General features: G+C 43.8%; 1 protein-coding gene across 1 annotated transcript in view; it reads right to left on the bottom strand.

Annotated features, from left to right (window-relative positions):
• LOC137327209 (cilia- and flagella-associated protein 47-like) overlaps positions 1-27,201 on the bottom strand; it is a 602,936-nt gene that overhangs the window by 256,944 nt on the left and 318,791 nt on the right. Inside the window, exons 45-46 of the mRNA XM_067992778.1 lie at positions 24,204-24,433; positions 9,717-9,900 (exon numbers count right to left, since the gene is read on the bottom strand). Coding sequence (XP_067848879.1) covers positions 9,717-9,900; positions 24,204-24,433 — 414 coding nt within the window. The remainder of the gene's footprint in view (positions 1-9,716; positions 9,901-24,203; positions 24,434-27,201) is intronic.

Below are 27,201 nucleotides of genomic sequence, written 5' to 3'. Positions count from 1 at the left end.
ACATTTTAATGCAATAGAAAGCAGAAATATGTTTACAGATTAGGAGAATATGGATAGGTTTGATATCTGAGTTTAAGGACACAAAAGCTGCTAACAAAGTTACCAAAAGGTCAGGGGAAAAGAAGGCGGTGGATAATTGCAGTAGCAATTATCGATAACTAAAAAAACCTTTTTTAGTTATATTAGGAGTCAGAGAACGATGAAGGATTCTTCAGGGCAGATTTAAGTGGAATCCCAGGGCGTGACAGAGATTTTAAATGTCATCAGTCTTCACTCCTGTAGACTAAATTCAGTTACCATTCATGTGATGTGTAGTTGACACTAAACTTATAAATGTTAAAGTGGATGCCGATCTAATTCCGGAAAAGTTAAAGGGTCTCAAATCAGATCGAGCTGCCGGTCCAGGTGGCATTTACCTGAGGTTCCTCAAGGAAATGGGAGTTGTGCTAAGTGAGCCACTTGCTCATATATTGAATAGCACACTGGAATCTGAGATCATTCCTATCGACTGGAGCGAGGCTCATGTTGTACCAATCTTCAAAAAGGACAACAGTCAGAACCGGGGAATTATAGGCTATCAGCTTAACGTCAGTTATAGGAAAGTTGTTAGCAGGAATCATTAGGGATAGTCTGTATGATCACCTTGACACAGAAGGGTCATTAAGGACACACAGCATGGCTTCTGGAAGAGGTCATGTCTTACCAACTTAACTGAATTCTTTGAAGAGGTTACCAGGCTGATGGATGAACATAGCCCTATAGAAATTATATATTTGGACTTTCAGAAAGCTTTTGGTAAGGTGCCTCACAATAACCTGCTACATAAGATAGAGTCCTGTGAAATTGGAGGGCAGATCCTAGGTTGCATAGGGAATTGGTTGCATTCTCATAAACAATGTTATCATTTATGGTAATGACTCTGCATGGAGACCAGTTACTAGCGGAGTCCTGCAGGGATCGGTGTTAGGACCACTACTCTTCACAATCTATATCAATAATCTGGATGAAGGCGTTGGGGGTAAAGTCCGCAAGTTTGTAGATGATAATAAGATTTGTGTTGGTGTCAAAATCATTGAGGAGAATAAAACATTACAATCTGATCTAGATGCAATGGGGGAATGAGCCCTCAACTGGCAGATGACATTGAATCTAGATAAATGTAGAGTTATGCATGTTGGTAGGGCTAATGCCAAGCTTGTGTGTATCATGCTGGGTTCTGAATTAAAGTCTGTTGAGAGGGAAAGCGACCTAGATGTTATAGTACATGAGTCTTCTAAAGGCTCACAACAAGTGCTGAGAGGCTAGAAAGAAAGTACACAGAGAATAAAGCCAGGATACAATACAAAACAAATAACATCATATTGTCCCTGTACAACATATTGGGTTAGGCCACATCGAGAATACTTTGTCCAGTTCTGGTCCCCTCACATGGTGGGAAATATAGATACCCTTGAAAAGGTTCAGAGGAGGGTCACCAGATTTAATACCTAGTTTAAAAACCTTTAGTTATCACAACAGGCTCAGTGAGCTGGTCTTTTTAAACTCTAGAAAAGAGTAAACTTCAGGGTGACTTGATTGAATTATTTAAAATGATGAAAGAACTAGACTGTGTCCATGTGGACAGATTATTTGAGTTATGTAAGCATAGAACTAGGTTAGATGTCAGGAGGTTTTTCTTTTCAGAGGGTCATTGTCCTTTGGAAGAAGTTGCCAGCTCGTGCAGTGAGTGCAAATTTGCTACAAACATTCAATAAGGAGATGGATGAGTTCCTGGAGGAGGCGGATATCACTATATACAAAAGATAGGTGAGATGTTGGGTGATGTACTTGTGGTAACTGTTAGGAACATAGGAACAGGAGTAGGCCATTTAGCCCCTCAAGCCTGTTCCGCCATTCAATGAGATCATGGCTGATCTGTGACCTAACTCCATATACCCACGTTAGCCCCATATCCCTTAATACCTTTGGTTAACAAAAATCTATCAATCTTAGATTTAAAATTAATAATTGAGCTAGCACCAACTGCTGTTTGTGGAAGAGAGTTCCAAACTTCTTCCACCCTTTGCATGTAGAAGTGTTTCCGAACTTCACTCCTGAAAGTCCTCGCTCTAATTTTTAGGCTATGTCCCCTAGTCCTAGACTCCCCAACTAGCGGAAATAGTTTCTATCTATCTACCCTATCAGTTCCCCTTAATATCTTAAATATTTTGATCAAATCACCCCTTAATCTTCTAAATTCCAGGAAATACAACCCTAGTTTGTGTAATCTCGCCTCGTGATATAACCCTTGGAGTCCAGGTATCATGCTAATAAATCTACGTTGCACTCCCTCCAAGACCAATGTATAAGTACTCTGATCTGTTATCTCTTAGAACTCATTTTTTGATTATCTTTGGGCATCGGAGAGGAATTTCCCAGAATTATTTTTTTCCTGAATTGGCATAGGGTTTTTTAATTTGTTTTTTTGCCTCTCCCAGGAATGTTATGGCTACAGGTGGGTGGAGAGCACTGATGGTCATGTTGCTTAGTTTCAACAAAATTGAATGGGACAGACTTGATGGACTAGCTGGTCTTCTTCTGTCTGTTTTTCTCATATGTTCGTATGTAAGTTGCTATATCCACATTTATAATGCAAACTACTTATGTAAACTCATTACACTGTAATTACACCCTTCTGCCAATGTTGGTGCTATAACACCTCCACTGGGAGAGTTGTAATTACAACATGACAAGTTTACACAAGAAGCTACCATCATAAATGTGGACATAAGAATTTATAATGGAAAAAGTTGACAGCAATAGCATGCAGACATAGAATTTTTAATATATTATGAGTTGATCTCCCATGGTTTTGCACATGGGAAATCAAGATCAAATAGAATCTTCAGGTGAAGCTGGAATAGAAGATGGGGGAATAATTGGATCAGGGTGCTCAGACATAATTTACTCCCTATTTTAAAGTCATACATTCAGTTCTTATTTTGCTATTTCCATTATAAATTTATATGTCCAAATTTGTAATGGGAATTGCTTGTGTATCTTGTCATGCTCCACTTGGAATGGGTGTAATTAAAGCATGACAAGTTTACATAGGCAGTTACCATTATGAATTTATGATAGAAAAAATTGACAGGAAGTGTGCATAAACATAAAGTTTTTAACATATTAAAGTCAATCTCCTGTGGCATTGCACATGGGGAGTCAAGACCAAGTGGAGTCTTCAGGTGAGATGGGATTCGAGGGCAGGGGATAATTGGACCAGGGCTGAGGGAAGACTGTAACGATGGAGGCTAGAGGGGGAATTTAGAGTAGGGTGAAGAGGAAGGGGAAAGATGGATCAGGATTCGAGCCCAGGGAAAAAATAAAGGAAGGTTAGGAATAGAGAGGTTGGGAAGGGGGAGAAGATAATTTTGTCAACATATAAAGTATTCAATTAAAAGGGCACTTCTAATATAAAGAACACTGATTATAGGACTCTATATATTCTGCACAGGTTGAAAGAGGATGGGAGGTGGGGAATGGAGGCGGTGGCGTAAGCATGGGGGACGGAAAAGGAAGCTGAGAGAAGGGAAAAGGTGAGGGGAGAGATGTGGAAGAAGGAAAGGGGGCAGTGGGCTGGAGGAGAGAAGGCCGGAGAGAGGGGGAAGGGGTTAAGTAAGAGGTGAGGGAGGATTAGAGGGACAGGGAAGGAGGAAGGAGAAGGATGAAGGGAAGGGAAGAAAGAGGGTATAAAAGCTCCCAACCCCAATCAAAAATTGTACAGGTATACTAAATCTAGTATGAAATATGCAGTACATAACAATTTTTAAAACGGTAGCCCAGTTGCTGACATTTGAAAGCGACCCATTTTACCGCTGAGAAGTAGCTATAGGAAATTTTTCTACAGCTGTCCAAGCACTTGCTGCATTACTGCATTTAAACACCAAACACCATACAGTATATTTAGCTCTCAAAGACGACAGATCAGATTGACAGACCCTCTGTCAGCCTAAAATTCATTATGTAAGGATGCACAATGCATAGTTAAGCAACTGCAGATTAAAGTTCCTTTTGATACCAATCAACTTCAATGCATTTTGTTGACAGCAGCTTCAAAATTCTGATTTCAGAATAATCATAGTTGATCAGTCTTCAGCCACATTAGTTGGCTTCCTCGCTTGTGTATCACAAGTTTAATCAGTTCTTGATTTTCTTGCTTCCCTTCTGACAACACTAATTTTTGTTGTCTGGAAAGATCTTATACTCTGGCTACTTTTGAAAAATATAATTGACAGAATTAGATATCAGATTACATAGGCTGAATTTTCTTCCATGGTGGTGTTGCTGCCAGAAGTGTGTTAGGACTGCACTTCCACTCCTTGGTGTAACATCGTTCTGGGCGCATTCTATTTTCCTTGGTCAGCCTAATTTTAATATTGCAACATTATTTACACCCTCTATTGGGAGCTTGCCTATGGAGGAGGAAAATCCATAATGTTGCATCAGTTAAGTGACTGTAACAACTTAAAGGAGCTGCCCAGGCATTAGCTGGGTGTCAAAAATTGGAGTAGTCTGAAGAAAGGAAAGATGAGTGAGGTCGCAACATCAGGACACAGCCTCCAAATTTATTGATTCCTCTACTGAGGTTTTATTGGGCAAAATAGGGCAGAGGAGCCAACCAATCTTCAGCACCAAGAGATGAGGGCCAACAAATGAGGTGAGGTAGGCTCCATGGCAAGATTTGACTGTAAGTGCCACCCACAGCAACCCTCACATGATTGCTTAGTGCAGGAATAATTTCAACAACCTCTTTGAAACTTTTGCCATAGGATCTTTTTATGTCAATCTGAGAGGGCAGATGGCACCTCCGACAGTGCAGCACACCCTCAGAACTAAACTGAAGTGTCAGCCTAGATTTTGTGCTCAAGTCCCTTGAGTGGGACTATGAACCCACAACCTTCTGGCTCAAAGGCGAGAGTGTTACCATTGAGCCACAGTGAATGAGGAAGAAGCAGAGTGGGGGAAGGAGGGAAATGAGAAGAAGGGGAGGATGGAAAAGGGAGGAATGGGAAGAGAGAGGGAAGGAGGAAGGAAAGTAGAGATGGGGAAGGGGAGGAGAAGTGTCAAGCAAAGGGGAGGGGAGGGAAGTACAGAAGAGGGGGAAGAATGATGGGGGAGAAGAAGAGCGGTAAGGTTGATGGAGAGGGGAGTGGGGAAACTACATCAACAGGAGGAGGAAATCTGCCTCAGTGGAGGGAGGTACACTGCGAATTCAGGATTGTATGTGTCGGGACAGGTGGGGGGAGAGGATACACTGCACGTCATCAAAGTGGTAATTAGAAAGGAGTGGTCATTGCCAAGTTCAAAAATGAAAATTGTCAAGGGAAGAGGCAGGAGACAGATGAGTGGATGGAGTAGGGGGGCAAATGTCTTCAGGAGACCAAAATCTCCAATGCCTGAGGGAATTGAGTTTTTGGTCAGGGGATGTATGTTAGGGGCAAATTTTTGACGCAAGCATCTGTGATGACGCTGCTTTCCAAATCTGCCTGGATGTTTCGAAGTACTGCTATCGGGGAGCAGATGGTACATCATTGATGATCACTTTTCATTACAAACTGGAACCTCACAGTCTTATGATAGAAACCATGGGTTTAGGAGTCTCTGTCCTTCCAAAAGAGGAAAATCCTGCTTGAGTTAAAGATGAGGTCATCGGGCAACCTTGGAGTTCTGAAGAAGATTAAGGGATGATCTGATCGAGGTGTTTAAAATGTTAAAAGGATTCGATAGGATAGATACAGAGAAACTATTTCCTCTGATGGGAGAATCAAGAAGGAGGGGACATAATCTTAAGATTAGAGCTAGGCCATTTAGGAGGGAAATTGAGAAGCACTATTTCACACAAAGGGTCGCAGAAATCTGGAATTCTCTGCCCCAAAAGGCTGTTGATGCTGCTCAATTGAAATTTTCAAGACTGAGATCGATAGATTTTTGTTAGCTAAGGATATCAAGGGATAATGGATCAAAGGCAGGTAAATGGAGTTGAGATACAGATTGAATGGCAAAGCAGGCTCAAGGGGTCGAATGGCCTATTCCTATTCCTATGCTTTTTGAAAAGCTCTAAGATCCTTTCCATTCACTTACCAAAGAAGATATTCTCTGAGAATCAAAGGTATGCTAACCTAACGTTCAGGTCTTTGGAAACATGGGACCTGAATTAATCAAACAGCAAACAGGATACCATATACAATAGACCTTGAATGGACTTACATGATGTATACTGCTGCTGTAACTTTGTGGTCTGTGGAAGATAGAGCTGTCAATATTAGCCAATTCCTGGGTATGAGCTGTATATACATGGTGTCCACATGTACCAAAACCGCAAACTTGGTTCGAAGGGGCACGCTGCACCTGTTACATGGACTATGGAAGGCAGCCTAGATATATTAATGTATTCATCTGTGCTCTTTTTATGCTCTTTTTCCTATATTTCTCTTCTTTTTCTGAATTTATCTTTCTCTTTGCAGTCCACATGGCTGTGGAATTTGCAAACATTCTTACTTGTTTTTTCTAACAGATGAGTAAAATAAACCAAGAGGCAGTTATAGAGGTAGTGTTCCATAGTTTTAACAGAGGGCTTTCACTTCCATTATGAATTCTAGAAAGCCCTGCCTCAACAGTATGAAGTCCATTTATGCTGGAGGCTGCTGTGATCCTCGGGTGAGAGATTGCAATCTTCAACCAAAGTGGAATTTGTAGTCCTAGCTAAAGGTTTCACATTGAGGAAAAACTACTAGATCCTTTGAAAATACTGGCATTGCCCTGGACAGATAAATCTGAAAAACTTGTTGATGGATCAAATTTGCACTGATTTTAATTCTTTATTTATTGAGGCAACAACTGAAATAGGTAAAAGAAATTTAGTAGAAGGCCTTAAGACAACATTTAAAAGGTTTTGCGACTCCTGAAATGTTTTTCCAATCATTGAACTGATTAATGAGTTACAAGCCTAGGCCTTTGATAGAAGATTGCTTTGAGCCGGCTGGCTTTCGCAGATCTGCCTGTGCTCTCATCTTCCACAATCAGCTCCGTATTACTCATCATTAAACTTCAGCTCACCCACCACGTGCTCCTTTAGGTAGTTGAAATGACTCTACTGTAGGAACCACACATAGTGTGAAGGTCCAAAATGCAGTTGATCTGCCACTGCCCTTTATATACATGATGATATGGCTCAATGGGGGAAATTATCCTCCACGAACTAATGTGAAATCAGATGAAATCACAGCTGAGAATGTCAGAAAATTCAGATGATGAGGTTTACTACCCTGACTGGGAATTCTCTAACCTCACCCCTGCCTCCGTCGGGATTGCCACTGCCAACTCCTTCCCCACCCACCACATTAGTACCAATTTCTGGGTCCTACCACCACCTTCCACATGATGGTAGGCCCCAGAAAGCGCAGTAAATGCTCGGAGTTTCCCAAATGGAAGTAGAGGGCCTCATAGCAGCTTCTTCTTCCTCCAGTTGGCAGCAGAGGCTTATCTGCTGAAGGATTCAGTCTTGGTCAAGGCCTTCAGTGGGAGTCTTCTTTTCAATTTTTCAGGGATCTTCTGCCCCCTTAAGGTTCCTCGCCACCTATTTTGGTGATACAGCGGCATCAGGTTTCGGTTCTTTGTTCCCTCTTGATGGCAGAATCCAGCTAGGAGCCCGCGGAGCGTGCAGCTGTAATGCGCATGACTGGGGCAGACACGGAGGGGCGGTTAGAAGTACTATACCAACAAAACTCCGCCCTGAAAAGAATTCCACCCCCCACTACGTCTGACACAGCATTATCAATGATTTCGAGTAACGAAAGGATGATTAAAAATTGCCATAATTTGGGGCCTCATCTATTCACTGTATTTATTAACGACTTAAATGACGGGATAGAGAGCCACATATTCAAGTTTGCCGATGACACAAAGATAGGCAGCATTGTAAGCAATGTAGATGGAAGCATAAAATTACAGAGAGATATTAATACATTAAGTGAATGGGCAAAACTGTGGCAAATGGATTTCAATGTAGGCAAGTATGGAGTCATTCACCTTAGACCTAAAAAGAATGGATCAGAGTATTTTCTAAATGGTGAAATGCTCGAAACAGGTGAGGTCCTAAGAGACTTAGGGGTCCAGGTACATAGATCATTAAAATGTCATGGACAGGTACATAAAATAATCAAAAAGGCTAATAGAATGTTGGCTTTTATATCTAGAGGACTAGAATACAAGGAGGTAGAAGTTACAGCTATACAAAGCCCTGGTTAGACCACACCTGGAGTACAGTGTTCAGTTCTGGGCACTGCACCTTAGGAAGGATATAATGGCCTTGCAGGGAGTGCAGCGTAGATGTACTAGAATGATACCTGGACTCCAAGGGTTAAATTACAAGGAGAGATTACACAAACTAGGGTTGTGTTCCCTGGAATTTAGAAGATTCGAGATGATTTGATTGAAGTTTTCAAGGTTTCAAGGGGAACTGATAGGGTAGATAGAGAGAAACTATTTCCACTAGTTGGGGAATCTAGAACTAGGGGGCATAGCGTAAAAATTAGAGCCAGGACTTTCAGGAGTGAAGTTCTAAAACATTTCTGCATGCAAAGGGTGGTAGAACTTTCGAACTCTCTTCTGCAAATGGCAGCTGATGCTAGCTCAATTGATCATTTTAAATCTGAGATTGATAGATTTTTCTTAACCAAAGGTATTAAGGAATATGGGGCGAAGGCGGATATATGGAGTTAGGATACAGATCAGCCATGATCTCACTGAATGGCGGAACAGGCTCAAGGGGCTAAATGGTGTATTCCCGTTCCTGTGTTTCTTTCATTTTTATTTCCTTACTTGGATTAGTACAAAATCGACTGGAGAAAAATTGGGATATCGATCTAAGAGGCTTAGCTTGTGACAGTGAACAATTTAAACAGCCTTAATGAATTAATTAAACTGCTTAGGCTGGAATCCAATGGAGCTGTTGACACTAGTTTAAAGTAACTAAACTCTTTTAAAATTGTTTTGGCAGCCGAGACACCGGAAAAGAAGCAAATTCAAGTTTATTTATCAACCAACCACTGATAACTGCAGTCATGATATGCAGAGATCATTAGCAGCAAATGCAACAAAAAGTCAAGTATTTTAAGATAATAAAATGCTGAGTATTGTTTTCTATCACGTATTCTGTGCACCTTGGTAATCAGTGAATAAGAACACAGGTAAAGATGTCTATATAAAACTGTAATACTATGAGAATAGAGCTCATCATGAATTGAATTTTAAAAATTATGATATCACTTACATCAATGTGGGTCTTATGAGTAAAATATAATTAAAAAGCAAAAACTGCAGGAAATTCAATGAAAATTGACAAAACAACACTTCCAGTTGCAATATATATTAATTGAAACATAGGAAATATTTTCAATCTATGCCAGCTTATTCTAAGAAATTTCCACTGCACATCGTTAATGTCTGCTGCTTTTTAAAAGCTGTCCAAGAGGGACGTTAGGCACAAAACTACTGTATGAAAACACAACTGAAGAATTCCATCTCCATCGTAAATTTATTCTGCAGGTCAAAAAATGTAAATACTTATTGACATCCAGTACTCATAGATCAAAATTTATGAAGTAAATTGTTTAAATAATCAACACTTTCCCCCACATTAAGCCTGAATGGCAAAAAATATATATTTCATACATTACCCATTTCACTCAAGTTCAGACTTCCACACGTCTGTTGCGACTTGAAATTCACCCTATGTACTCTGGATACAGGAATAGATATTTTATCTGGACTTTCAAAGCGCTTTGGCATCGATACTTCTACATAGTAGTCAATATTTTTTGGGCCTGTGCAATCTGTTCTGGTGGAGTGAGGCGTCTTTATCTGTTCAAATAAAATGATGTTATAAATCATTTGTAATGTTTAATTCTGTATGAACTATATTCAGAAGTTTACTTGTGACAAAAATGAAGCATTTTGTGCATCATATATTATGGTATTAGCTTTCTCTTTTCTCTGTCCCGTTACAGAAAAAAATTAAAAACTAGGTTTACTCAATGGTTCAACTTATTTTGATAAAATAGCCCCATAAGATAGACATTCGGGTGGAAATTCATCGGGGCCCCATCTTTGCTCCCTTAAATCCAAGAGATGCAGATTTGAACGTTTATGGCACATAACCGGTTTAGCCATTCATCACCAGTTCTGGCTGGACCACATCAAGCACTATTGGGCCCAGCTTTCCTCTGCCAAACCTGCCCACTACACCAGGATCATTCAGGAATGCAACCGTCTCTTTAAACCCCTCTCCCCTGCTCCCTCCACCATTACCTCCATCAAAAAGTTTGAGGAGCTCATGGACTTCTTTGTCACTAAGATTGACACCATCCATTCAGCTGCCTCTGCCGCATCCCTCCCTTTCCCTTGCCCACTAAGTCAAACTTATCCAAGGTTCCCCCCTGTCCTAGCCAAGAATTCTTAGCTTTCTCTAGTTTCTCTTCTATCTCTCCTCATGCGCTCTCTGAACTCATCTTGTCCATGAGACCCACCTCCTATTCTCTCAACCCCATTCCCAGTAACCTGCTGACCACCCAACTTCCCTTCCTACCCCTATGCCAGCTGATATTGTAACTAGTTCCCTCCCCTAAGGTAGTGTCCCACTCCCTTTCAAATCTGCTGTCATCAACCCTCCTCAAAAAAAAACCTTGACCCCTCTGTCCTTGCAAAATATTGCCCCATCTCCAACCTCCCTTTCCTCTCCAAAGTCCAGGAACATGTTGTCAGCTCCCAAATCCGTGCCCACCTCTCCAGCAACCCCATGTTTGAACCTCTCCAGGTTTCTGTCCCTGCCATAGCACTGAAACCATCCTAATCAAAGTCATAAATGACATCCTACGTGAATGTGACTGGTTCATTATCACTCCTGATCCTTCTCGACCTGTCTGCAGCCTTTGACATAATCACACCATCCTCCTCCAATGCTTCTCCTCTGTTGTTCAGCTGAGTGGGACTGCCCTTGCCTGATTCCAGTCTTACCTTTCCAGTCATAGCCACAGAATTCCTGCAATGGCTTCTATTTCCGCCCTCACACCATTACCTCTGGTGACTCACCAAGATCTATCCTTGGCCCCATCCTATTTCTCATTTATGTGCTGCCCCTCAGCGACGTTATCCGAAACCACAGTCAGGTTCCACATGTACAACACCCAGCTGTACATCACCACCACCTCTCTTGACACCTCCGCTAACTCTGTGTAGTTAAACTGCTTGTCCGACATCCAGCCCTGAATGTGTTGAAATTCCATCCAATTAAACATTTGGAAGACTGAAGCCATTGTTTTTGGTCCCCGCCACAAACTCCACTCGCCAGCCATCAATTCCATCCCTCTCCCTGGCTACTGTCTCAGGCTGAACCAGACTATTCGCAACCTCAATGTCCTATTTGACCCTGAGCTAAGCTTCCAACCACATATCCTCTCCATCACAAAGAACTCCTACTTCCACCTCCGTAATATCCATTTTTGCCCCTCCCTCATCCATGCTTTTGTTACCGCCAGACTCGCCTATTCCAATGCTCTCCTAGCTGGCCTCCCATCTTCCACCCTCCATAAACATAAGCTCATCCAAAATTCTGCTACCCATATCCTAACTCACACCAAGTCCCATTCACCCATTCACCCATCAAATTCGCTGCTCTACATTAGCTCCCGGTCCTGTAGCCGACCCCCACCACCTACCCCCCAACCTGATTTTAAAATTCTCATCCTTGTATTCAAATCCCTCCATGGCCTCGCTCCTCCCTATATCTGTAACCTCCTCCAGCCTTACAACCCTCCAAGAACTCTGTGTTCCTCTGACTCTGGCCTCTTGTGCATCCCTCACTCCATTCGACCCACCATTGGCAGCTGTGCCTTCAGCCGTCTAGGCCGTAAGCTCTGGAATTCCCTCCCTAAACCTCTCCGCCTCTCTCTCCTCCTTTAAGACACGCCTCAAAACCTACCTCTTTGACCAAGTTTTTGGTAACCTGTCCTAATGTTTGATTACACTCCTGTGAAACACCTTTGGACGTTTTACTACGTTAAAAGGGCTATATAAATGCAAGTTGTTGTAATCAGTAGAATTCGAATTGGAGTCTAGAAATTACAGCCTGTTTTTGGCTTGGAAATTACACAATCCTAGTGGGAGAGGGGAGGAATTGTGGGCAGATTTTATTTCTACTGGATATTCACCTCTTTTAGGCCTGGTTCAGAAATTTCAACAGAGGGAAGAGTCTCTTTTGCCTGTGTCCCTTCTATTGTAACATCACAGTAAGAGGGAGGATTGATCTCAGGTTGCCGTTAGCAAAGTGGCAAATTAACAAAGCAGCACCTCAGAACTTAAATTGTTGTCTTCAGCCAACCAATCAACCTCTTCACACCCCCTCTTCACTACCCAAAAATAAAGTGGCAAGGTGTTGCTCTGAAATCCCTGAACCCTCATGATGCAGACACTTAGGAAGAGCCCAAAATGATGTAGGCACCTGCCCTTTTTATACAAATAATCCCATCTCTATGATTTGGGTCCACGTCATCGGTGAGGCAAACTGTCTCATAGAAGTCCCTCCCTGCTACACTTCCAGCAATGTAGCAAATTTGATTACTATGAAACGCACATTCTCACTCCTAATCTTTGAGAATAAACAATTGTTGCTCTCCCCATAATTTAAACATTTGAGGTGAGAAATTTAGCAATATAAATCACACAATTACAGAGTAATTCTGGTGGGGAGTTGGAAAATGGGGTGGAAACCAAATCTACAAAGTTTCCGCCCCATAAATAACACTGAATGTAATTGTGAGCCAAGGGGTTTGTGCTTCTTCTGCCTGCCTAAATTATGTTCAGCCAGCATTTTGCAGGGGGACATCTGGAGGCAGTTCCGGGCTATCCCAGGAATCCTGCTAGATGCTAGACGTGCTCCTGATAGGTCCAGTAGTGCTGGAAGGATTTATTGCCATTGGGACCAGGGCCTGCCAGATCCAGACTGCATCCATTTATCACTTTTCCTCTGGCTCTTTCTCTCAGAATGACAGGTTATCGTTGTGAGTTTCTGCTGCCCTCGCAGGGTCCCACTTGCACTACTACAGATGTGGGTGCCTACCCCTTTTATTTAAATAAGACTATTCCCAGTATTTGGGATGAGGTCACTGCCAAGTGAAAGTTCCACCCTGATGCACTTCAAGTAGTGCAATGCGCTATGGGATTCTCCCTTTTGAAGTTTATTCAGAGAATTACAATATTCTGTTGTGTGTATTTTGTCAGTTCTTCTTTATAATAATCTGCATTAATATATATAAAGTCAATTTTGTATTGTTGAATGATTGAAATGTTTGCAATTTGCAAAACATAGTATAGTTAGTATCTAAAAGCTTAAGTGAGACTACATGACACAAAGTGCACATAAAACACCTTATGATATGCCTTCATTGCTCATGATTCACCTCTTTTTTTGCCAATTCTGTCCTGTTCAACGTTGAAGAACAGATGTCTAGCAAGGTAGCAGTTTGAATGATCTGTTATTTATTCGAAGTAATTTCCTACCCACAAAATTATTAGTTCTGACTTTCTGGCAGTTATACATGATGGGGTATGAATGAATCTGACACACAATAGTCATTGAAAACTTAACTACTGAGTTAGTGAATGAGAGTAATCCGGTTGATATTGTCCACCTGGATTTTCAGAAAGCCTTTGATAAGGTACCTTACACTAGGTTACTTCATAACATAGAATCTTATGGTATCAGTAGGAATTTGATACACTGGATTAGGAATTGGCTCCAATCCCGCAGACAAAAAGTTGTAGTCAATAGTTGTGGGTAAGCCTGGATACAGGTTACTAATGGTATCCCATAAGGATTGGTATTAGGCCCATTATTGTTCACTGTTTTCATTAACAACCTGGATAGTGGTGTTGGGGGTATGGTCAGCAAGTTTACAGATGACACTAAAATTTGTGCATGTGTTAAGACTGTAGAGGAGTACAACCTTCTGAAAAAAGATTTAGATGGACTAAGGGAATGGGCCTAACAATGGCAAATAGCATTGAATCTAGATAAATGCAGTGTGATGCATGTAGGCAGGACCAACACAGAATATACTTACCACTTGCAGGAAACAATACTGAAAGCAGTTGAGAGAAAAAAGGATCCAGGTGTTATTGTGCACAGATCACTCAAGGTTCACAACCAATAGAGAGAAGCCATGGCCAAAGTAAACAGGGTATTAGGTTGTATTAATAGAACCATTCAAAGAAGTCAAAGGACACCAATCTGTCCTTATATAAATCTTTGGTTAGACTGCATCCACAGTACTGCTGCATCCAGTTTTGGTCCCCTCACATGGTGGATAATATAGTGGCCTTGGAAAAGGTTCGGAGGAGAACCACAAGAATGATTCCCACCTTTAAAGAACCTTAGTTACTCAGACAGGCATAAAGACAGGCTTATTTCAGTGTGACAGGATTGGTTTGGAGCAAGGGTCAGACATTTAAACTATGCAAGAGTAGGAATGTGCTACACATTCGGCAGTTCTTCTTTTCCCAATGAATAGTGAACTTTTGGATCGCGTTGTCAGCTTATGCAATGTGTGCTGACTCTGCACACCTTCAAAAGGGAGCTGGACAGGTTCTTGGCAGAGGCAAAGATTATATCTTACAAAAGGTAAATGATTTAACAGTTAATGTAAGCATGGTCAATTTGATTTCTTGGACTGGTTTTGATTGCCTGGGAGCCTGGGCGGGGGGGTGGTGGAAGAGGAATTTTCCAGATTTTTGTTCCGTTTCTGGCGCTGGGTTTATTTTTCTGTTTTTTTTACTCTCCCAGGAGATTACATGGCTGCTGGGGGGTAGGAAGTGTCTTGTCATGATACTCCAGACATCATGGGGCCAATTTTTGGATGGCAGAGCGGGTGCTTTGGGGGCGGGGGGCTCGTAAAATGGCGGAATCCCAGAGCGGGTTCGGAGCCCGACTCCAATCCGCTGACTTCTGGGCTCCCCAGTGACACATTCGAGTGCGGGCGCAGCTCCCGAATGTGGGACTCCCACCGGCAATTAAAGCCGGCGGGATGCTGCTTTACATAGTTCGGTAGATGGTTGAAGTACTTGAGAGACCTCATTGAGTGGAGATTTTGGCAGGGGTGCAATTTTGAAGAATCCCCAGCGTGTTTGCCGTGCAGTGGGAAACACTCCCTGTTGTAGCAGACGTGATTCAGCCAGCAACCAGTGGGAGATGCAAAGGGTTATTTGACAGGTTGGGGGAAAACCTCATTTATTGCAGCAGGGCACTCTGTCACTTCAGACAAAGTTTTGGATGCAACACCTTTGTCTTTCCACTCAAAATTATTAATTTATACCCAAAATTCTGCTGTGCAAACACATTTACCTACTTTGCGAACCCCCTCAAACTCACGCCGTCAGGATGGGGGGCGCCATAGCTGCATTCATCACTACATCCGAGGACGAGCAATATCACCAGCCTCGCCAGGCATTCCGTCCACCTCCGCCACGTGGAGCTCCACAACACAGTGCTGCGCCACAAGCTCCTGCACAACAGCACAGAGGGCAACAACAGAGAGAGCGACGTCACAGGCGGCACTACCCTCACAACAGGGTCTGCAGACCGAGACTCAGCTTCCTGGACCTCTCTGAGGAGCAGTGCATACGGAGGCTCAGAATCAATTGCCAGGTAGTCGCGGACATCTGCAGCCTCCTTCATGCCGAACTGCTCCCGGCTGGCCCGAGCAGCATCTCCTTACCTGTCGCTGTCAAAGTCACCACTGCCCTCAACTCCTTCACCTCCGGATTGTTCCAGGGCGCCACCGGGGACACCGCCAAGGTCTCTCAGTCATCTGCACACAAGTGCATAAGGCAGGTCACTGACGGCTTGTTTCGCAGGGCCTCGCACTATGTCAACTTCCCCATGGATGACCTCAGCCAGACGGAGAGGGCAGTGGGATTCCACACTGTGGCTGGCTTCCCACAGTTGCGGGGTGCAATCGATTGCATCCATATAGCAATACGAGCACCTCCACACGAGCCAGGACTGTTCAACAACAGAAAGGACTATCACTCCATCAACAATCAGCTCATCTGTGACCACCGCAAGAGATTCCTTCACTTGTGCGCCAGATACCCTGACAGCTGCCATGATTCCTTCATCCTCCTGGAGTCCAACGTCCCGTCCCTCTTCCACGCACCGAACATCCGCAAGGGCTGGCTCCTCAGGGACAAGGGATACCCCCTGCACATGTGGCTCATGACACCTCTGAGGAACCCCAACACCGAGCAACAGCGTCGATATAAAGACAGCCACATCACTATTAGGTCAAGATGCTCAAGATGCGCTTCAGGTGCCTTGATCGTTCTGGGGGAGCACTTCAATATGGACCAGACAGAGTGGGACGCATTACAGTTGTCTGTTGCGCCCTGCACAACAGGGCACAGCAGTGAAGGGTGCTGCTGGGGGAAACCCCATCCACATCTGCCACCCACATTGAGGAGGAGGAGGAGGCGGAGGAGAAGGTGGAGTACGAGGAGGAGGCAGAGGAGGAGGAGCAACCCAACGGTTTACCTGGCTGCTTGTGAGGCCAGGGAGTCAGTGATATGTGAACGGTTCTCCTAATATCAGACAGTGTGAAGAATCCAGTCCTCACCACCTGGACAGGGCAGCTGCCACACCAGCGACCCCCGTCCCCCCCCCCGGCCCCCTGCACAAAATAGTCCTGCAACTACACATACACTGTAGAGTGGCCCAATGGGTGGCATCAAGTGTGGGTGTTCATGGTGAATCTCATGAAAGGGCCTTATTACACAAGCCAGCTAAGAATGGCCAAGACGTGGCTGTAGTGGTGACAATAATAATATTTAATGTGCCATTAACAAAAATCAAATATAAATAAAAAACATGACAAACCATCAAACACCCTTGTGCATTCCCTTTGTACTCACAAAACCATCGCCTTACACTTACGACTACTCCTACGTAGTGTTTCCCCTCTGGCTGCAACAGAGGTAGTGGCAGGTTGCTGTTGTTCATGTCCTGACCGATTACATGCTTTGGGGCTATGACCTCTGGGTTTCGGTGCCCGTGAGGGCCCCTCCAAAGATTGCTCCACTTGCACCGGTGCAGGGGCAGACTCGGCAATCTGGAGAGGAGGCAGCATTGCGGGTACTGGTTGAGAGGGGGGCAACGGGTCAGACGTGGGGACGCTTTGAGTGGCGTTCCCACATCCATGTCCCCTTTCGCCATCTTCCCTCCCCTGGGCCAGGCCCACACCACTCCTACCACTCTGCTGGACGACAGTTTGGAGGACATGTGTGAAGCCAGTGCCAGAGTATCTGTCTGCCAGTTTAAGGCAGCAGAATGTTGTTCACCCTGAGTCCGAAGGGCCATTCTCAGGGCCTCAATGGATTCACTGATGAGCTGTGCTTGAAGCTCGATGGAGGCTAGCCTTCCCTCCATTGCAGACATTCCCGCACTTACCCTCGACATTATCTCAGAGATGCCTTCATGTCCTTGTGATAGTATTTCAGAGATGCTCTCCCTTACCTGTGCCACCATTCCACTCATGCAGGAGTTGGACTCCTCCATCCTCTGCGCGATTGTGGAGAGTGCGGGTGGCACCTGTTCCAGCACCTTGCAGATGTGCTGCTGCCCCTCGATCGTTCTCCTTTTCATGAATGGCCCGCAGTGTTCAGCATCTGTGTCCAGCTGAGCAGAGCCTGGAGAAGAGTGCTCTCACCGACGCGGACTCTCCACAGCTGCCCCTGCCACCAGTGTCTGCTCGTGCTCATGTGTGTGGTGACTCACCATGTGCGACCCCAACTAACTGAGGATGGAGACCCACTGAGGTGTGTGTATCTGCGCCGGTGGATGGCTCGCTCAGTTGTGACGGTGCCCCCTCAGAGACCGGCAGGTCCTCTGAGGAATTACCCTCCGTCGTCACGGCGGTCGCTGAAGGCCCTGTAAGAGAACAGAAGGCAATATTAAGCATGATGACAGATGTTGAGGTGCTGAAGATGGCAAGGCATGTTAACATCAATTGCTATTGTGTGTGTTGAATGTTAAAGTTCTGTCACCAGCCATTTGTCAGGTGCCAGTCTCGGCGTCCCCAACTGACAGGCACTCGAGGGTACGGCTCAGTTCCAGAGCCTCCTGCTCCGCGTCTGTGAGGACAACTAGATGTTGCGGCCCCCCTCCGGTCCTCGCCCTCTCCCGTGCATTCTGGGCTCTCTTCTCCTATAAGGGGGGAAAGTAGAGAGGTGTGAATGAGTGATGGTGACGTGGCCAAACGATGAAAGCATTGGTTTGGGTGAGGCTGACTGTGAAAGAGATGCATCAGAGGGTGAGTATGAGACAGAGCCATGACATTGTATGAGGTTTGGGTTGAGTGGTAATGGTGGGATGAGTACTGAGGAGGTGAGGAACTGGTGAGTAAGTGCAGGTAAGTTGAGGATGAGGCTTGAGAGGGTGTGAGGAGTGATGTGACAGAGTAGTGTTGGCAGTGAAGGATGAGTTGTGGGATGGGGGCGGTGATGTGGAAGACGGAGTGTAGGAGAATGAGTAAGTGTACTCACTTTGGCTGACCTAGTTAGGTCATTGGAGCGCTTCCTGCACTGTATCCAGGTGCGGGAGACGTTGCTGCTGCTGGTGACATCCTCTGCCATCTCGAGCCAGGCCTCCTTTGTGGCAGAAGCAGGCCACTTCCTCCCGTCCACAGGTAGAATATATCCCTCTTCCTCCTCACCCCATCCAGTAGGACCTGGAGTGAGGCATCAGTAAATCTGGGAGCAGCTTTTCCCCTGGGCTGCTCCATTCTATAATTTTGGGTGTTTGCTCCAGGAGCAGCTTTGGAAGACTGCCCCTTTAAATAGGACTCCTCCAGCTGACAGCCTGTGATGTGGGTACGCAGTCCGCCCGCTACGCAGGTTGACAACAGGAAACCCAGAAGCCACGTTGCCATCCCGCCTCTCTGGTAATATCGGGGCCCATGAGTGTGCCTTGAGGGACCAGTTGGTCTTTTCCTGCCCGTCATTTTTGTATGTTTGTACGTATGTTTAAAAAAAGGAATAATCTTCCTGAACACATTTGCCAAAAAATTAAGAGTGTAACAGTGGTGGAGGGGGACTTCCACCTGATGGCCAGTTGCCCCCGCCGGCCCAGTCCAAATCCCCAGGGTCAAAGCATTTGCATAAATTACACACACACACCCATACTACTTTCAGCACAGCTGGGATGTCTACCTAGTGGGGGAAAGAAATTGGCTGCAGAACCATTCCGCAACTTTGGAATGCCAGCTGTACCAACCAACAATTTCCCAAAATGTGAAAAGTATGATAAGTTTTTAAAACGGACAGTTTCCTTACAGCATCCAATCACCAAACAGGGTAGAGACTCAGAGAAACCAACTTCTCTCAAACAACACAGGACAAGAAAGCAACCAGAAGATAGGAAAGCACTTGGGAAATAGTGAACATGCCCCCTAATTAGGTTCATGTTAAAAATAGATAAAGGAAAAAAAGAAGTCCAAGATAAAGGTGGTGAACTGCAAATTAGTTAATTTCAGAGGAATGAAAATGGGTCGAGCTCAGATTAATTAGAGTGAAAATAAATCACAGATCAAACAGCAGTCCAACAGCTGGAGATTCTTAAATATGGGATGGATAAGCTACAGATTGAATACATTCCAACCAGATGTACAGGAGGTGCATCAAAGGCTGTGGTTGCATGGAAAACTTGATAGGTACGCACAAAACTGAGGTTTAAAATATAAGGAAAAAAACTGAAATATAAAATTTATAGAACAGAAGAAAAAGAATAAGAAGGCTATTAGGGAGCATGACAGAAGGCTGGGATTGCACATAAAAGGAACTGGCAAGAGCTTTTATCAGCATGTAAGAAGTAAAAGGATAGTCAAAGAAGGGATAGGACCACTTAATGATGAAGGGGGCCATCTTGTTGAAGGAATAGTGCAGATGGTTACTATGTATTTTGCCTCTGTTTTAAGAACATAAGAAATAGGAGCAGGAGTAAGCCATGTAGCCCCTCAAGCCTGCTCCTCCATTCAATCAGATCATGGCTGATCTTCGACCTCAACTCCACTTTCCTGCCCGATCCCCATATCCCTTAATTCACCTAGAGTCCAAAAATCTATCTATCTCAGCCTTGAGTATATTCAATGACTCAGCATCCACAGACCTCTGGGATAGAGAATTCCAAAGATTCAAAACCCTCCGTGTGAAGAAATTCCTCCTGATCTCAGTCTTGAATGGCCGACCCCTTATCCTACGACTGTGCCTCCTAGTTCTAGACTCTCTAACCAGGGGAAACAATCTCTCCGCACCTACCCTGTCAAGCCCCCTCATAATTTTATATGTTTCAATGAGATCACCTCTCATTCTTCTAAACTCCAGAGAGTATAGGCCCATTCTACTCAACCTCTCTTCATCAACGCTCTCAAGACCAACCGCAACATCGTCATCAAAACAGCGGACAAAGGAGGAGCCATCGTCATACAGAACAGAACGGACTATTGCAAAGAAGCATACCGACAACTGGACAACCAGGAACACTACAGACAGTTACCCGCAGATCCGACCAAAGAACACACCCACCAGCTCAACAAACTGATCAAGACCTTCGATCCAGACCTTCAAAGCATCCTACGTGCTCTCATCCCACGTACTCCCCGCGTGGGAGACTTCTACTGCCTCCCAAAGATACACAAAGCCAACACACCCGGACGTCCTATTGTATCAGGCAACGGAACCCTGTGTGAGAACCTCTCTGGATACGTCGAGGGAACCCCCAGCTTCTGTCGCAACACTACAGACTTCCTACAAAAACTCAGCACCCATGGACCAGTTGAACCAGGAACACTTCTCACCACGATGGACGTCTCGGCACTCTACACCAGTATCCCCCACGATGACGGCATCGCTGCAACAGCCTCAGTACTCAACACCAACAACAGCCAATCTCCAGACGCCATCCTACAACTCATTCGTTTCATCCTGGATCACAATGTCTTCACCTTCGATAACCAGTTCTTTACCCAAACACACGGAACAGCCATGGGGACCAAATTCGCACCCCAATACGCCAACATTTTCATGCACAAGTTCGAGCACGACTTCTCCACCTCCGCCACGTGGAGCTCCACAACACAGTGCTGCGCCACAGGCACCTGCACAAAATAGTCGTGCAACTACACATTCCCCTACTATAGGGTGACCCAATGGGTGGCATCAAGTGTGGGTGTTCATGGAGGACCTCATGAAAGGGACTTATTGCACAAGCCAGTCAAGAATGGCCAAGACGTGGCAGTAGGGGTGACAATATAAGATCTAATGTGAGTTGAACCAAAATCAAATATAAATAAAAATATGACAAACCATCAAACACCCTTGTGCATCCCTTTTGTGCTCATGAAACCTTTGCCTTACATTTCCTACTACTCATACGTGATGCATCCCCTGTGGCTGCAGCAGAGGTCGTGGCAGGTTGGGTGAGGGTGACCGTGAAAGAGATGCATCAGAGGGTGAGTATGAGACAGAGCCATAACATTGTATGAGGATTGGGTTGAGTGGTAGTGGTGGGATGAGTACTGGGGAGGTGAGTAAGTGCAGGTAAGTTGAGGATGAGCTTTCACGAGGCATAAAGCAGAAAGCCCGAGAGTCCCGGTCCCCCGGGGTTGAAATCGGGAATTGGAGAAAAATGAAGGCTGAAGCTCCTTGAAAGGTTTTAAGGCCCAACCCGCCTCCTGGGAGCGGGTTGGTCACCCGCCCCTCGTCCTGCCCCAGTGAAAACTGGAAATGGGCGGCTTGGAGGTGGGTTGGGGGCGAGTCTAAAATGGTGGCAATTTTCAATGCCCCCCCCCACAACCCACCCATTTTTTTACTTTGAAAATTGAGCCCATAAAGTAAGTGATGGAGTTCTAGTTTGCATGGAGCAATACATTCATCACTTTCCATGTGGAAAAGAGGCATCAGGTCAACAGAGCAAAGAATGTTTCCGAGATGGCAAGGTTCCCAAGAATAAAAACCATTATAGTTGGTACCCATGGACTGTAAAGAATGTTGAGCTTGGCCACGACCACTTGAAAAGTAAGTTGCCCTACTGTCCTCTGGGGAAGGTCCAAAAAGAGCATTCCTCCGAGCACCCACCTCATGCAGCAACATTTCCACTTTGCCAGCCATCAAACAAGGGGTTGCATGCTGGGTAACTCTGGCACTTGCCCACAGACTCAGTTTTGCAGTTTAAACTGGGTTTCCTTTCCCTGCATTTTTGCCTGGCATTTCTCTCCCACTTCCCCCAGAACCTTGGCAAAGACTGACAAATATTTGAAATCTATTTTGAACCTTTATTAAGGCTGAAACAATATTTTCCCCCCTATGTTGTCACTTGCCTTTAAATGGGCACATTCCTTTAAATTAGAGCTGCTGACCAGATTTGCCACATCCCTCATTAGGCTAGCTGCAAGGTCAAACCTTAACTGGGTACTTATACTATTTATTCAAATAACTTGACACTGCAATTGCACACAGTGAGCTCAGTGCATTTTGGAATTTTGGGTGCAGTTCTCAATACCCCATTACAGGAAAAACAGTAGGGCGATCAAAAGGATAAAGTGAAGAGTCACAGAATGATACCGGGAATGAGAACTCATAGTTATGAAGAAAGATTCTGAAAATTGGGGCTTTTTTCACTGAAACAAAGAAAATTAAGAAGGAATATAACACAGGTTTTCAAAAGTCAATGGTTTTGAGATGGTAAACAGCAAAAGATTGTTTCAATTGGATGACAAATTGGTAAGAAGAGGACGCAGACTCCGAATTATCACTAGAAGAATGAAGGGGAGTGTTAAAATAAATTATTTTGCACAATATGGAATGCTTGACCCAAGTGCTTATTGAGACAGCGACTATAACATGATTTAAAAGCGATTGGTTAAGTATTTTAAAAGGAAAAAATATAAAAAGATATGTGGAAATGGGATCAGAGTGGATAGTTCCAGTTGAAGAGCTGGTGCAATGGACTAAATGGCCTCCCCCTTGCTGTAATTTCTGTGATTCCTCAAGTTATCAGGGTCCTTCTGAGGAACATGAAAATTGCTGGTTAGAATCAACCGATAATGATTTTGCAAGAGTCTATGTCAATGAATCCTATCTACATGTTTGCCAACATCAACCTTTCAACTATACTGGCTGGTAACAAAGAAACAACTCTGAAGTTATTTCATCACAAACCAGTTAAACTTGAGAAAGGTGCCACCAATTGATGACAACTAACACAGATGGTGCATCAATGGCAAATTAATGAGCATCCTATCCAGAGGCAGCCAGCAACCAAGCTGTCCTATGACTAACAACAGTTTGTATGCATTAGTAGAATGCTCACACTGACCTTCTGGCGAGACTTTTCGCTCAATCTGGAAGAGACCAATCCTATAGCACAAATTCCAAAATTTCCTCCACATTAATGACTAATCAGTGTGGACATTAATGTTAGTGCAGAAAGAGTATTTTAGACTCCTTGTTTGATTATAGTGAGTTTTTGGCTGAAAATGCCACGCAGAATAGGCAGGAAGTTGTATTATGCCTTAGAGAAAAATATGTATCATGACTATCCACAGTCCTGGAAACCTAATAACATATTTTCACCCAAGTACAAAAAAATTAAACATTGTGTTTTTTTAGAAATGTAATAAAGGTGAAAGAGCTATTACGATTATAACAAGCACACAGTGCTATTTACATTGATTGTTGGAACAAAAAGGAATAGATTTCCACACGCAATCAGTAACAGGGGTGCCACCCCATTGTCACTGTTGTCAAAAATCTCTGCATGCTTTTGATTTTCCCTGTTGACCAATTGGACTCCTGGATATAAAGAGGATATTTAATGAAGATTAAATGGCATTGCTTCTATATAGAGATAACCTTTCCCACAGCACATGGATTCCACCATTTTTTTTTAAAAAAAGGAATATACATCATTGAACCTGTACGAGTCCAATCTGGATGAAATTGATCCATTTTAGGGACTAGTCAACTGAGTGTTCATCTCTGGTCACCAGTATGCTGTTGAGATTTCAAGATGAACAGCATACAACCCGAGAAGTGTTTTGTGATAAAATGACAGATGTTCCTACCTCAATGCAGGAAAGGCCAACAGCTGCAACTGAAGCTCGAACACTGCTGCTTTCCAATGTCCCAGCGGTCTTTCTGCGTTTGTATTCTATTTCTGACATCTGCTGCTGTCCTACAGTTGCCAGAGCTTTCTCTCTGGCTTCGTTAATCAATGGGATTTTCAGTTCTTGTTCAAAGGTACAGGCGTTATTACATTTGTAGTATAGAACTATTTGTGTTGCATTCTTGTTACCTGCAACAACGAAAAAAAAGTTCGTAACGAAGTAGAGTTAATAATGAAAGTCCTATAAACAGGAATTTAGAAAACTTCAGTAAGACAAAAAGATCACTTGGCCCAACAAACCTGCCTCTCTTAGATTGATAACCTTAGCTTCCTACCTTCTCACCATACCCGTCAATCACCTTTTTCCAGAAACATATTCTTTGCAACAAAGAATATATATAGGATGACCATATCATTTTCTGAGGAACTGGTTCCATCTAAACTTCTCAGCGTGAGCTGTCTAGATTCAGGTTTTGCTATAACAACAACTTGCATTTATATAGCAAACACAAAGTTCCAATGCATTTCACAAATAAGCTAAGGAAAACAGACACCAAGCCCTGAAGGAAGAGGTTACAAGGGGTTACCGAAAGCGATGTTAAAGGATGGATGTTGAGGAGGTTTTTAAAGGTGCAGAGAGAGTTAGGGAGGGAGCTTCAGAGAGCAGGAGAGTCAGCGGTTGAAGGATCGAGGATGAAGGGAGATGAGTTGCACAGATAGCTTGAATTAAAGAAACAGAACATTCGAGTGGGTATAGTGTTAGAGGAGACTGGAGAGGTTGAGTGGAGCAAGGCTGTAGAGGGATTTGTGGGGTAGCGTTGTTAGTAAAGGAGGAAATCAATGCAATAGTGAGGAAGGATATTGGCTCGGAAAATCACGATGTGGAATCTGTACGGGTGGAGCTAAAAAACACCAGGGGGCAGAAAACGTTGGTGGGGGTTGTCAATAGACCCCCAAACAATAGTGGAGATGTAGGGGAGGGCATTAAACAGGAAATTAGAGATGCATGCAAGAAGGGTACAACTATAATCATGGGTGACTTTAATCTACATATAGATTGGTCAGACAAAATTAGCAATAATACTGTGGGGGAGGAATTTCTGGAGTGTGTACGTGATGGTTTTTTAGACCAATATGTTGAGGGACCAACTAGAGAACAGGAGATCCGAGACTGGGTATTGTGCAATGAGAAAGGATTAATTAGCAATCTAGTTGTGTGGGGTCCCTTAAGGAAGAGCGACCATAACATGATAGAATTCCTCATTAAGATGGAGAGTGAAGTAGTTGAATCCAAAATTAGGGTCCTGAATCTAAATAAAGGAAATTACGAAAGTATGAGGTACGAGTTGGCTATGATAGATTGGGGAACTTCACTAAAAGGGATGACGGTGGATAGGCAATGGCTAATATTTAAAGAACGTGTGCAAGAATTACAACAATTATTCATTCCTGTCTGGCACAAAAATAAAACAAGAAAGGTGGCTCAACTGTGGCTTACAAAAGAAATTAGGGATAGTATTAGATCCAAAGAGGACACATATAAAATTGCCAGAAAAGCGGCAAGCCTGAGGATTGGGAGCAGTTCAGAATTCAGCAAAGGAGGACAAAGAGATTGATTAAGAGGGGAAAAATAGAGTATGAGAGTAAACTAACAGGGAATATAAAAACTGACTGTAAAAGCTTTGATAAATATGTCAAGAGAAAAAGATTAGTGAAGACAAATGTAGGTCCCTTACAGTCAGAAATGGGGCAAATTATAATGTGGAACAAAGAAATAGCAGAACAATTAAACACATACTTTGCTTCTGTCTTCACAAAGGAGGACACAAATAACCTCCCAGAAATGTTCAGGAACCAAGGGTCTAGTGAGAGGGAAGAACTGAAGGAAACCAGTATTAGTAAAAAAAAGTGCTCGGGAAATTAATGGGTCTAAAGGCTGACAAATCCCCAGGGCCTGATAATCTACATCCCAGAGTACTAAAGGAAGTGGCCCTGGAAATAGTGGATGCATTGGTGATCATCTTCCAAAATTCTATAGACTCTGGAACAGTTCCTACAGATTGGAGGGTGGCAAATGTAACCCCACTATTTAAAAAAGGAGGGAGAGAAAAAACAGGAGATTGTAGACCAGTTAGCCTAACATCAGTAGTAGGGAAAATGCTAGAGTCTATTATAAAAGATGTGATAACAGAACACTTGGAGGGCATTAACGGGATTGGACAAAGTCAGCATGGGTTTATGAAAGGGAAATCATGCTTAACAAATCTACTGGAGTTTTTTGAGGACGTAACTGGTAGACTAGATAGGGGAGAAGGTGCACTTGGATTTTCAGAAGGTTTTTGATAAGGTCCCATACAAGAGGTTAGTGTGCAAAATTAAAGCACATGGGATTGGGGGGAATATACTGGCATGGATTGAGAATTGGTTGACAGACAGGAAACAGAGAGTAAGAATAAACGGGTCTTTTTCCGGGTGGCAGGCAGTGACTAGTGGGGTACTGCAGGGTTCAGTGCTTGGGCCCTAGCTATTCACAATATATATCAATGATTTGATGAGGGAACTAAATGTAACATTTCCAAGTTTGCAGACGACACAAAGCTGGGATGGAATGTGAGCTGTGAGGAGGATGCAAAGAGGCTCCAATGTGATTTAGACAAGTTGGGTGAGTGGGCAAGAAAATGGCAGATGCACTATAACATGGATAAACGTGAGGTTATCCACTTTGGTTGTAAAAACAGAAAGGCAGATTATTATCTGAATGGTGATAGATTGGGAAAAGGGGAGGTGCAACGAGACCTGGGTGTCCTTGTACACCAGTCGCTGAAAGCAAGCATTCCGGTGCAGCAAGCAGTTAGGAAGGCAAATGGTATGTTGGCCTTCATTGCAAGAGGATTTGAGTACAGGAACAGGGATGTCTTACTGCAGTTAAACAGGGCCTTGGTGAGACCACATCTGGA

Source organism: Heptranchias perlo, chromosome 11 (assembly GCF_035084215.1).
Source record: "Heptranchias perlo isolate sHepPer1 chromosome 11, sHepPer1.hap1, whole genome shotgun sequence".
In the NCBI taxonomy this organism is placed as follows: domain Eukaryota; kingdom Metazoa; phylum Chordata; class Chondrichthyes; order Hexanchiformes; family Hexanchidae; genus Heptranchias; species Heptranchias perlo.
Note: the sequence above shows the minus strand (reverse complement) of the source record. Positions and strands in the feature narration are given on the sequence as shown.